At 37.4% G+C, this 14,013-nt stretch overlaps 1 protein-coding gene across 1 annotated transcript; it reads right to left on the bottom strand.

Annotated features, from left to right (window-relative positions):
* Positions 1 to 17: 17 nt before the first annotated feature.
* LOC306699380 (uncharacterized protein) lies at positions 18 to 4,590 on the bottom strand. Its single transcript, XM_079163979.1, has 5 exons — positions 4,475 to 4,590; positions 4,188 to 4,262; positions 3,822 to 4,043; positions 1,989 to 2,210; positions 18 to 770 (listed from the first exon to the last, which is right to left on the bottom strand). Exons 1-5 carry the CDS (start codon positions 4,578 to 4,580, stop codon positions 391 to 393), a joined length of 1,005 nt encoding a protein of 334 aa, XP_079020105.1. The 5' UTR covers positions 4,581 to 4,590; the 3' UTR covers positions 18 to 390.
* Between the last annotated feature and the right edge of the window lie 9,423 nt (positions 4,591 to 14,013).

The raw sequence follows: 14,013 nt of genomic DNA, 5'->3' as shown, positions 1-14,013 counted from the left end.
TCTATCAATCATTTAATTTTCCAGATTTTTATTGTTCATTTTAGAATCAGCGGAAGAAACATTAAGAAGACACAACAATGCGCGTTACACTTTTCGCTTTGAAATACTAATAATTGGTAAAAGCAGGAACACAATATGAAGAGGCAACGAGAGGATAAAAGAAAACTCATTCAGTGTCATTTTTTAAATGGATAAATCACCTTTATTTATATTTTAGTGCTTTTTAGATCATTTCTGAATTAACAGCATATTTGACACCACTAAAAGGAACAGCTGTAATCAGACTATAACCAAATTTATTTCCAGACCAGTAAGAGTGGTAATAATCAGATAAAAAATGGTGGGCACTAAATGGCATCAACTGAAAAACAAACAAATGCCCACAGGACCTTATTTCTCACACGCCCATGAAAATTTTGTAGTACAAGGCGCGTCATTAAATTTCATTGTTGAACGTGAGACCTCGGCACAATCCTCATTGTCACCATGATTATTGGGCTCCCCGCTTTGCCAGACTTCGTCACTTAACAGATCAGTCCCATCCACCCACTTCCATTTGCCCTCTTGCTCCTTGTCAAACAGACCGATCCAGGTTATCTCAATCGTTCTGATGACAAAAGCCAGCTCTTCTTTTGTGGTTATGGTCAGCAGGTCAGCTCCTTTCCCTTTACAGTAGATTCTGCTGCTTTCCCAGGTTTTTGTCTCTCCTTGAGCAGAGAAATAGTAGCACTTGTCTCTGAATGATTCCCATCCTTTGGGGCAAGGTTGATCTAGAGACAGCACATGTATATTTTAGTTAGTTTTCGTCTTAAGCTAAGATTTGGGGACCAGCAAGGAACAAGTTTTGTGAGCTTAACACCAGGTTCTCAAGACTAATTTCCGTAAGTGACACAAGTCAAGGTGGCCACTCCTCACACCCCAGAACACATAAGCCTATCAGACTAAAGAGAAACTGTTGGACGAGATTTTTAAAAAATTTGATAAAGAGGCAGTCATAGTAAATAGTTGACACTCTCCACATCGTATAGGCTACTGTAACTAAATGTACAGGGGGCAGAAGCTCCGGTAGATTTAGCCTACCATTTGAAAGTCCTGTTCATTTTTGAAACAATGGGTCCTTGATTTCAGACCGTGGCAGACAAAACAAGGCTTCTCATTTCTACGCTGCAACCATTTATTTTGTTGGCAGAAATGACAGCTATATGTTTTCACTTTTACCGTTACTTGCAAAGTTTGGTCATGAGGACTATAAGAGAGTGGTAAACACATGGTATCTCAGATAATGAGTTTGGCTGGGATTGCTAGAGTGTAAACGTCTCTAAACCCAACAGAGATGATTACTAATGCTAGCCTTCACTCTGTTACAGTAGCATCCACGACTGCCTTTCACAGGAAGTGCAATCATAAATGGCACTTATACCAATATATTAATTCTCTATAATGTGGCAACACAAAGATCAAGCTTCAGTGTGTTGCAAAGACTCATAGCGCCACTATCATGCAGTCAGCCTGCACTTGGTTAAATGATTCCTACACAACTGTACTAAATATTGTAGTTGTGGTTAGAATTTAACAGTGATGCAGATTAATCTTTCACTTTTGGTGCAAAAAGCCTGCTGTTTACAAGACGTGGACTCTGAGAGTTGCTATTTTGGATACCACACTTTTGTGCTGTCTGTTTAAAAGTACACAGGAAGTGTTCAGTAATTCTGTTTAACATTAAACAGACAATACAGGAATATTTAGACCAGTTAGATTCAGAGATAAATAAGAGCAGCAGAAAATGTAATGGGTTGCCTGAAATGATGCTGCATTAGTTAGAATTACTCATGTTATCATCCTGGCCCTTGTGCTTAATGGAGTATACTAGCATGCATTGTGTGATCCATCCAAGTCTATTTTCTGCATCTAAGTTCAATTTCCTTTCTACAGTAGTGAATCTACGATTCCATTCAAGTTTTAATTTCTTGCATAAGTACATTTCTTACCTGTTCTGTTGAGATTCAACCTGTTGACCTCCTCCTGTAGCTTATCTCGACTCTCCACCGTAGCGTTGTATTGGCTCTGCAGCACCTCCTTCTCTTTTGTCAGGTTGAAGGAATGAATCTTCAGTTGGTCTCGCTCATCTCTCAGAGTGTTTTTGTCCATGGTCAGGCAGTAGATCATGTTTTCCAACTTTGAGTCCTGATGATAGCCGGTAGCCCTGGAATCTGCAACAAGTTCATTTAGAATCAGTGAAAAAACATGAAAATCATCAAGTGACTAGTGAGTCTATACATTATAAAATTTTCCGGGTTTTTATTGTTTATTTTAGAATCAGTGGAAGAAACATTAAGAAGACACAACAATGCGCGTTACACTTTTCGCTTTGAATTACTAATAATTGGTAAAAGCAGGAACACAATATGAACAGGCAACGAGAGGATAAAAGAAAACTCATTCAGTGTCATTTTTTAAATGGATAAATCACCTTTATTTATATTTTAGTGCTTTTTATATCATTTCTGAATTAACAGCATATTTGACACCACTAAAAGGAACAGCTGTAATCAGACTATAACCATATTTATTTCCAGACCAGTAAGAGTGGTAATAATCAGATAAAAAATGGTGGGCACTAAATGGCATCAACTGAAAAACAAACAAATGCCCACAGGACCTTATTTCTCACACGCCCATGAAAATGTTGTAGTACAAGGCGCGTCATTAAATGTCATTGTTGAACGTGAGACCTCGGCACAATCCTCATTGTCACCATGATTATTGGGCTCCCCGCTTTGCCAGAATTCGGTGGCAAGGTTTATCTAGAGGCAGCACATGTGTATTTTAGTAATTGTGATCCTGAAACTGCTTTGTTTTTTAAGCTAAGATTTGGGGACCAGCAGGGAACAAGTTTTGTGAGCTTAACACCGGGTTCTCAAGACTAATTTCCGAAAGTGACACGAGTCAAGGTGGCCACTCCTCACACCCCAGAACACATAAGCCTATCAGACTAAAGAGAAACTGTTGGACGAGATTTTTAAAAAATTTGATAAAGAGGCAGTCATAGAAATAGTTGACACTCTCCACATCGTATAGGCTACTGTAACTAAATGTACAGGGGGCAGAAGCTCCGGTAGATTTAGCCTACCATTTGAAAGTCCTGTTCAATTTTGAAACAATGGGTCCTTGATTTCAGACCGTGGCAGACAAAACAAGGCTTCTCATTTCTACGCTGCAACCATTTATTTTGTTGGCAGAAATGACAGCTATATGTTTTCACTTTTTCCGTTACTTGCAAAGTTTGGTCATGAGGACTATAAGAGAGTGGTAAACGGTAAACACAAAGACTCATAGCGCCACTATCATGCAGTCAGCCTGCACTTGGTTAAATGATTCCTACACAACTGTGCTAAATATTGTAGTTGTGGTTAGAATTTAACAGTGATGCAGATTAATCTTTCACTTTTGGTGCAAAAAGCCTGCTGTTTACAAGACGTGGACTCTGAGAGTTGCTATTTTGGATACCACACTTTTGTGCTGTCTGTTTAAAAGTACACAGGAAGTGTTCAGTAATTCTGTTTAACATTAAACAGACAATACAGGAATATTTAGACCAGTTAGATTCAGAGATAAATAAGAGCAGCAGAAAATGTAATGGGTTGCCTGAAATGATGCTGCATTAGTTAGAATTACTCATGTTATCATCCTGGCCCTTGTGCTTAATGGAGTATACTAGCATGCATTGTGTGATCCATCCAAGTCTATTTTCTGCATCTAAGTTAGTAGTGAATCTACGATTCCAATCAAGTTTTAATTTCTTGCATAAGTACATTTCTTACCTGTTCTGTTGAGAGTCAACCCGTTGACCTCCTCCTGTAGCTTATCTCGACTCTCCACCATAGCGTTGTATTGGCTCTGCAGCACCTCCTTCTCTTTTGTCAGGTTGAAGGAATGAATCTTCAGTTGCTCTCGCTCATCTCTCAGAGTGTCTTTGTCTATGGTCAGGCTGTAGATCAGGTTTTCCAACTTTGAGTCCTGATGATAGCCGATAGCCCTGGAATCTGCAACAAGTTCATTTAGAATCAGTGAAAAAACATGAAAATCATCAAGTGACCACTGCTACACAGAGAACTTATTTATTTCAAGTGTTCAAAGGAGTATTTGCTGTGTACTTATGCTCATTGTTGAGGCAGTATTGTACTTACTGTGTGCCACCACACCTAAGATCACAATCAGCAGAAGAAACCCCAGACACACTGCAGCAGCTCCAATCCACCACACTAAAACACAAAATTGTCACAATAAGGTAATGAAAAATAACGAACAAGCAGTGCAGATGTCTAATTTAGCTGAATGGTATAATTAGCAGTACTTTGTCCCCATCCACATTTCATCAAGCACAACATAGCACTTTTATAATTACTACAGCTACTGTTTCTGTTAAATGTTGTGCTGTATATTGGCAGGAATATGGTTATATGTGTACTCTTACCTGAGCTGTGAGATCTCCATCCGTACTTTGGTCTATTGTCAGAAGGCATCAGATTCAGACTAGCTTCCCTAGCCTCCTCTGACTTGTTGCTAAATGTCACAGACATCTCCCAAATTTGTGGTCAGTATTTGTGTCAGTTTTTCTTCAGGCTCAATGATTTGCTGAGACTGCAAATACAGACTTGTGGGAAGGACATGGTTGGTTTGTGCTGGAGTCAGCAGAACTCTGGGATTTTTTTAATATTAGTTGTGAGTTCTGGACATGTGAAGCCTTTAGTTACAAAAATGTTTATCATTTGTTAAGATTACTGTGCACATTCATTTACATTTACCATACTTCATAGATGTATGCTTGTAATTGTGCATCAGTGTACAGTAGCAGTGTATTTTAACCTGCGACTTAGTTTCTGTCTTTTATTTGCATCAGGATTGCGGCTGAGCATTTAATGATGGCACACTTACAGTATAGTCTGCAATTAAAAGAGGATGTAAGGGGTAAGCCTCCCTTGATAGCTCGCAATGTAACCTTGCAGATTATACAGAGTAGGGCAAAGCAACTTGAAATATATTGGTCCATATTTAAATATTTAAAGTCACCACATGTACAGCACCGTTTTTGTACAAATAAAGACAATTGTTCATGTTCAACGCCATAACAAACAACAACAATAATACATGATTGATTTTTCACAATGTCTTGGTTCAAGGTCAATACTGTTGAATGTGAATGACAGGAGATGTCCTCCCATATTCAATCCATAGCAATCATGTATTAACTAATCGGACACAACCAACAAGTGCAGCACCTGCAATAACATTCAGTTGGTTTGTCGGTGATGTAGGCAGATGAGACACTTATTCATTGTCATTAGTCAACTGAGGCAAAATCACAAAAAAAAATAAAATAATCATACACATATTGTCACCACTGCAATTGTAATGCTTACATGTCGTTGATACTGCAGTGAATTGAATTGAGTTTTCTTTAAAGTGTTTTAAGGAAGTGGCAATTTTGTCTCTAATATGTTACACTGCAAACCCTCAGTGTTGTGCACCTCCAGGGGCCTAAAGGTGCACAACACTCAAAAATATGTCAAAGGGCAGAAACCTCAGCAGCAGCAAAAGAGGAAACATTTCATGGGAATAAGCAACCGGTTACTGGAACACAATAAGAAAAGTGCTGATGTCGAAACTGATTGCGGTGCATGAAGAAATCTTAAGAATCACCAAATATATTACAGTTCCTCCTGAGGAGAAATGACCAGTTTTCATGGTAATACATTCAATAGTTGTAATGTGTTGTCATATTTAATGTATGCAATGTTAAAGTCAGATTACAGAAAGGGCATATTGGCTAGAACATTTTTTGTCTTCTGCTACTCATTTTAAAATAATATTATTAATGGAAGTATCCATCCATTTAAAAAAAAAACACAAACAGAAAAACAACTTTATCTCTTTTTTTGTGTTTCACATACATGTGTAACTCAGTGACACTTCACCATTCTCAAAGTCGCATTTCTCTTCATTTTATGCAGTTGAATCTGGCATTTTCCCATGAAGTCATCTTTACCATTCAAACCCTCGTCTTCGTCCCAGACCTCAATCTCCAGGATGTCGCTTTGGGCATCCTTGAAGTCAAACCACTGTTTAAATACTGAGGCTTGATTGTTGTCAATGACTGTGCTTGTCCTCGTCACTTTGCCGACTGTCATTTACATTGAATTAAAGTAGCTACATTTTATTTTAGAACAATAGTGACACACATTAGACAAACCTTTTTACATTCATTACTACTCTAATATCCCCATTATTGTATTTCAAGGTAATTTCCCAACTTTTTGTTGCTAGAGATTGAACATTTGAAATTGTGAAATCAGCTTTTTGACCATGTAAAACATACATAAAATGTATGATCGCTTTAACCTGCCAATCATCGCCTTTGATATCACCTACAAACTGTACAAACTCACTTGCTTATGTAAAGAGATGGAGATGTCCTACCTTGATATATGTGTCTGGAGGAGAGAAGATATCACCACGATGTAGAAAGGACTTATTCAGAAACACTTTTGCTGTTTTTCCTTTGTATTCACCAGATCCATCAATGGCTACAAGAATCGCACACTTCATCCTTACTCTTCACTTCTTCACCTGTGTGTGTGTGTGTGTGTGTGTGTCTGATTGGCTTAGCACGTTGTGAACACTTGGGTGAAGGAAGGGAGCACAAATCAAGGTTCAATTTCCTTTTGCATTTTGTGTTTGAATGATACACCTTTAGTTGGATTTTTCTTATTTCTAATTCAAATGAGGTTTTGCTTAACAGCTCAAATATATTAGTGTCCATAAGTAAGCACTGTTTGCCTTTGTGCAGGTATAAGCCTACAGCAAGATCACAAGTTATAAAGTAACTACAGTAAGAATTCAAAAGCAATACTGGTTTAGTTGTTAAAAATGTAAATATAAAAGCAAGCCAACGGCCAGCATTGAATTGGCACACTTGAGTTTTAAACCCTAAAAACAAACAAGCTTACTTGCACAAACCATTCTGCTACCAACCCAAACTATATGTATTGCTTGATAAAAGTCTGTTTAAACTAGAGCTTAAACAATCTGCTGATTCATTCAGGAATCGCCAAATGCAAGAAAATTAGCCAAATGCAAGAGTAGCCAAATGCAAGAAAATTGAATGTGCTCAATATGTGCACTACAGTATACAGGCACTCAATGGCACGAAGAAGTAGATGAATCAATTAATCAAGAAAGCAGTGTGCATAGTAATCGGCAATGAGGATTGTTGCAACCAAAATTAAAACTCTTACTTAGAAAGGACTAAGAATTTAAGGCTATATAGTCTATATAGGGAAATTCTGAAAATGTATGTCATTTGAGCTGATTTTGACTTTAATTTTCTCAGAAATTGTACAGTAAAATCTCATGAACTTAGACATGGACATAGTAGGGATTCTGATGAACAATAATCCAGTGAAAGTTTGATATAACCTCTGAAGGAATTCCAGTAATCAAAGTCCAAATATGAGGAAATTGTGAATATGAATGCCATTTGAGCTGACTTTCCCTTTAATTTTCTAAAAAATTGTACAGTAATAGCTCATGGAATTATACATGTACATAGTAAGGGTCACCGTGAACAACAATCCAGTGAAAATTTTTTTTTAAATTAGTTTTTATAAAATGTCAAATATAGGGAAATTATGAATATCAAAATGTAATTTGAGCTAACTTTACCTTTAATTATTTCATAAAATGTACAGTAAAATTACATTCCATTTGACGTGGAGATATTTGGGGTCATCATGAACAGAACTCTAATGGAAATTGTAGCTAACCAATGAAGGAAATGTTTTTATTACAGATCAACTTATATTAGGTAGTATTATAATTCCGAACCTTTTTTCAATTAAAGATTATACAGCAGTGTCATTTCAGATTTTATTATTGTTGTATTTCACAAAATGACGTTGTTTTTGACTTGTTATATCAAATTGGACAAATTATTGATGAAATATAGATCATATCATATCATATCATATCATATATCATATCATATAGATAAATATGAAATATAGAGTTAGCGGAAAGATTAACGTGACAACTTCCGGTTTCTTTAGACGAACATCCGGTTTTCAGAATAAGATGCCAACAAAGTATACATATTGCATAATGGAAATATGATTAAATGAATTATATTCACATTAAGTATAAAACATGCTACCTGCATCTCGTGAGTTAAAGGGAAAATACACCTACATTGTGCGTAAAGTGTCTTTATTTTTTGATTTGAGGGTTGCTGGAAATTAATAATACCTGACTGACAGTCGATTAAGATATTTTACTAAAACTCTGAACTGAATTTGTACCTTCAAATGGCACATTTTTTTAAATGATTAAGGTACTATAAAAATGTTTTTCTCAAAAATTCCACACAATGACTAATGCATATATGTTCAGGACAAAATGGGTAGTATCACAATATTTGAGGTTCTACAAAAATATTTTTCTCAATAATTCCATACAATGACTGATGTATGTGTAATCAAGGCATCGTTGACTTAATAATTGTTAATAGTTTTTTTAAAAATGTCATAATAACAATAAATAACCACAAACAAACGACTAGGCTGTCCTAATTTGCATATCCCAAGATGCATTGCGTGCCGGTGAAGATTTTATTTGAACAAACATGGCGGCGAGTGATGCGAGAGCTGGAGAAGCGGCAGTATTCACTTTTAAACGTAAGTATTGGGTTTCAACTCACTCGAATGTCACCGATACTATTGTTGAAGCAAAATAATAGATCGTATAACATCACATGTGTGTTAAAATGTTCCGTTAAGTTACGTGACGTTGGTAACTGACAAGCTAACTGACGTTAGCTGCTGTGCTATTACCGGCTGCCTGCATCCGACCATAGTTAGCCTTAAAGTAACTTTTAATAACTTCACTTTCAAACCTCACAGGTTGAATAATATCTTACTGAGATTGTGATGATTTTACAGATGATTTATACTTCATATCATGTACATAAACGGACCAACGTGAGCTCAGGTAGACAGGTTGTGAACCTGAAATATCACTTTAAGTCCGGTAACGTTAAGATTAATTACACGAATACACTGAATATGAGTATTTTGCTAATTCTGTTCTTGTTTTGTTACAGGGAGCCAGGAGCTGAGGGGAGAACGATGGACAAACATTCAGCAACCATAGCTTTGTATTAAGACATTAGTCTATTTATAATATCTCCATTTGATCATCTGTACTTAAGGTTACAGTTACATTAGCTCTCATCATTATAAAGCCTTCACTAATAAGACAACCAGTTAATCCTTTTGATGTGTTAATGTTGCTGTCGTAGTTTTTAAATTGAAATAAGACATCCATGTGAAGGATTTCTGTGTGAATTTGTGTATATTCTGCTGTGTAAATTATAAAAAAACTATGTTACTGCAAGTTAATAAACACGTTTGCTGATATTTGTTTTGCTGCTGTTAATGTTAACTGTCTTGATTTCCTCTGCCTTAGGATATATATATATATATATATATATATATATATATAATCCCGTTAATGCAAACAGGAAGTCCTCTGTAGCGTAGGCCATCTCATTTCGTAGACCGCACGGTCTACGCAGTCCTCAAAGGACGCGGCCCACGTAGACCACGAAGGCTGGGTGCTCCAAAGGATGCAGCCCCTGTATTGAGACACAGCTTACTAGCTGTGACTTAGTCATGTGAAACAAAGAAGTTTAGTAAATAAGAATGTGATTCAACACTGGTTTCAGAAGTATGCTTAATCAGAGCATTTATGTAACTTTCACCTGCATCATAGAGCTTGTGACGCAGGCATCTACTGGAGCGTTTCTGATATTAAGCTCAGTTTGTACAAAGACATTCAACACATTGGACAGGGGGCCATCAGGGTCTGGTAGACTTTCAAATTCCTGGTCGCAGCTGAACTTCAGGGACCACAACACCAGGCCGACGATGACCACACGGTCCAGTCCAGTCAACTCCAAACTCCATGTCAACCTGCAGTTAAAAGAGTTGAGGTTAAAGGGTCTGTTCAGCCAAAAGTAATGTTTAAGCTATTATGGTCAACATGTCTACAGAACTGTGAGTCATTTTCAGTCAGTTCATTTTTTAGAACCTTGTTTGAAATATCATTTGTTTTATCATTTCCTTTGATTCTGGATGAACATGCCATTAAGAGCTATGGCATCAGAAAGAGATGGATTGCTATAGGGAGCAGAGAGCTACGACGTATAACTATCTCTCTAAAACACTGCTTGTTTGATCACAACATTTTAGCAACACCTTATTGAAGTTTTGAAAGTGCCCATGATATGCAGAACAAAAAGAATCCACATTTACAGGCCTCTCTATTAGTTACATTATGCTTCTGATACATGCACTTTGGAATGAACCTTCCCTACATTATTGATAATATAAAAACTGTGTAATGTTAGATAAAGTGGGGTTCATGTCGACATTGTCCCATGTAGGAAAGTAAGGTCATAGTAAAAATATTCAAACCTGTATTGGGTCCTGCTGTGCCTCATGTTCATGGAGAGTCCACAGTTGCAGCGGGGACTGGTTTCCCTCAGTGCGTAGTCGGTGGCAGTTCCAGCCATGCTGGAAAAACTGAAGGTGCTTCTGTACGTGGGGTACGAAGCACCAGTGCAGAGCAGAGAGATGCATTTCCTTGTCGGGATTGAGAAGGCCTTCTCTCTCAAGGTTGGTAAAGATGGTGTAGAAGAGATCAAGTACGCCGCCATAAACGTCTCTCCAGAGCCTTTCTATTCTGACGGGGAAACAAATATTTAGTCTGCCTACAATGACAGTTTATTACAAATATTTGTGTTCATCTCTTAAAAGGATAAGTTGACTGCCTGACACTTTACATTAACTTTAGCAAAGCTCTTCTTCAGACTTCACAATAGAAATAGGTTAGTCTAGGGTTAGCACTGTTGGAATATCAGCTGAACTAATCACAGTTTAAACCTCTTCAATCCATATTTACAGTTCAATAATCAAACTAATTCAACATCACGTTAAACAGGATTCTTCTGTAATGTGACACTGTGGGACATCCACTACATGGAAGTCTGAATCATTTCATTCTTTTATTGGGGACAAAACTATTTCAAATGTAAAACATTTGGTGTCCTAATTATACTTTTATAATTATACGTTAAAATAGTTCTTGTTTAAGGAAAGCTGAGAGAGAAAACAGCTGATTACTAACTTTTCAAAGGCAGTGTAATAACATAGAATTGAAGAGAGTTTATACTGCCATCTTTTACAAAGGGTTATTTTGATAAATGTTTGAATGGACGATTATGTTACCTTTGATTATGGATGCTCCTTATGGTTCGCCACCATGTAGCGTGCAACGTCAACATTTTTCCCCGCCTTTATCTGACCTCACACGAGATGGCACACCGTAGACACCGACAGCTTCCAGAAAGCTTCTTAGGACTGTTGCTGCTCGATTGTTGGTGGCGGCACTCAAGTACACTATTAAACGAATAAAGCCATCAACAGCACCATGCAAAACAATACGCCATCTGAAAAAGATATGTATGAGCACAGATTAATATGAGTTCCACTAAAAGTCACTGCTTAACTGTAAACAAATCCAATAGAGAAAGTGTCACTTTCAAAATATGTTCTAACTGACCTGTGCATACACACCACTTAAAAAGCCTAAAGGTTCAAAGAACCAACCAGCTTTACTCTTAATTTCGATACTGGCACAAGCCAGGTAAAACTGATGTTCATGTGCAAGAACTTTAATGGATTTGCTCCATCCATCATGGATAAATCAAAGGCTGGCTTGCAGTGATGCTGATGGGTTAATTCAAATTGTAGATGGGCCTATCTTTGTAACTGTTCTGGATATACAGTTGTTGGGAAAAATCAAAATGACTAATTAGTATGCATTTAATAATTAGTGAATGTTACACATTTAACATAAGCTCATGTCCTCTGTAAGCATTTAAGGCCTTGTACTCTGTGACACTAGGCGTCTAAGCAGCTGTTTAGTCTATCCGAAAGAACACTCAGCACTGCTTATAATAATAATAAACCTGTAGACGGCGTCAATACTTCATGACGTCTTCCGATTACGATAAAAGTGACCTTTGTGCTAGAACCAATTGTTACAGTGTCCAGATACGTAGCTGTATGAAGGCGACTCGTATGTGTTATCCTTTCGTGACGTAAATTACCCTGTGCCAGCCCACTGCATGTTGTTTACTTAGTATAAATATCAGACTCGGAGACAGATCTTCGAGCAGTCATGATCCATGTATACTGTATGTGAATCAACTCTGTCTCCTTCTTTGCAAAGAATAAATGTCCTGTTTAATGATTGTTACCACAGCTCGAGTGAATTTTTCTATCAACAGTATACTGGGTAGTAAGTATCTTGAAGTAGTACAATCTACAGTGAAGTGAATGTTTGAGCAATGGTTGGGATGGTTTATGTGTTTTTGATACCTTATTAGTTTATGAATGCCGTCAATGTGCCATAAACTGTTTGGTGCTGGAACAGAGTACTTCCTGTGCCTTCTTGGGTTCAGACTGGCACTAAGTAAGGCTGTCTTTTACCACATTGTGAGGAAATCAGCAAGTAGACCAAATCCCAGAATATAGGTAAATAACCACCAAATAAATGATAATGACTACTGTCCCTTACTTTGTATACGTATGCCTTGTGCATTCAAATGCCCAACCATCATTTTGTATCCAGTGTTGGGATGTTGCTGCAGAATTTGGGTGACAGTTTCATCCAAATCGTTGTCCTCTAATGGAGTTAATAGATCGTGGACTCTGATCATCAAAAATAACAAGACAAAAGTCAAAAGAGACAACAAAAGAAATGTCACCTAACTCACAGTACAAAAAGAACACACTGATCACAAGATGTACGTTGATCTGTCGTAAACTGCAGTTTAAGGTTGAGATTATTTTAAACCTGTCATCTGGAACAAAATCACCTGGCGTGCTTTAGTTCCTGTGTTTAATCTAAACCCAGCTATGTGCTGTAGAAATAAATGAAATGTGACTAGAGGTCATCATGTCTCAGGTTTAACTTTAACCTGCTGCCGAAGGACAGAGGTCATATCACTTTTTACACTTTATTTATATTTTAAGTAAAAATATTTCACATGGTGAGTTGGATAGATTGATAGATGACTTGGCTCAGCGCAATGCCAGTATGGATGTGGAAGTTGACCAAACAGTGTTTGACAGTCTTCAAGAAGACTGCGGTCAAGTGAGCCGTCATCAGCAGGACGTTGGTCACGTCAGCCGGCACTTGAAATGTAATGCTTGTCTATTTGGAGTGCTACGGTACGGGTGCTTGGATAGCCCAAAAAGCCCGGAAATAGATCAATCATTTTTCCAATTTTATATAACAAGTCAAAAACAACGTAATTTTGTATATTAAGTGAAATACAACAATAATAAAAATCTGAAATTACACTGCTGTATAATCTTTATTGGAAAAAGGGTTCGAAATTATAATATTACCTAAAAACATTTCCTTCATTGGTTAGCTAAAATATCCATTGGAGTTCTGTTCAAGATGACCTCATATATCTCAGTGTTTCCCCTACCATTCTATAGGAGGGGGGGGGGGGGCCCGATCCGCACGCACACGCACACACACACACACACACACACACACACACACACACACACACACACACACACACACACACACCCACCAGCGGATGTGGTGAAGATGCAACATCTCTTTTCTTGTTGTCCCAAAGGCCATGTTAGGTGTTCCAATATGAATTAAAATAGATTATTTAGGTAGATAACAAAAAAAACAGCTGGTAGGAGCAGAAGGAACATCCTCGTCTTGGCTGTTTTCTCAGATGTTTTTCCTGGATATGTTATTTTTTTGTGTGTAAAGTCTGTTAGCATCAGTTCTGTTTGTATGTGTTGGAATTTAACAAATTAGCCTGCATTAAATGTATTTAAGTACTGCACATAAGTAACATTT

Source organism: Pholis gunnellus, assembly GCF_910591455.1.
Source record: "Pholis gunnellus genome assembly, chromosome: 8".
Lineage (NCBI taxonomy): Eukaryota > Metazoa > Chordata > Actinopteri > Perciformes > Pholidae > Pholis > Pholis gunnellus.
This window is presented reverse-complemented; position numbering and strand designations above follow the sequence as displayed.

Bases quoted from the DNA above. Each gene is read 5' to 3' on its own strand.
- LOC306699380 (XM_079163979.1), bottom strand. From the start codon at position 4,580: ATGTCTGTGACATTTAGCAACAAGTCAGAGGAGGCTAGGGAAGCTAGT. The intron at 4,263-4,474 runs GTAAGAGTACAC...TTTGTGTTTTAG, and splicing joins ATGGAGATCTCACAGCTCAG to TGTGGTGGATTGGAGCTGCT. The intron at 2,211-3,821 runs GTAAGAAATGTA...AACTTGTTGCAG, and splicing joins GTTGACTCTCAACAGAACAG to ATTCCAGGGCTACCGGCTAT.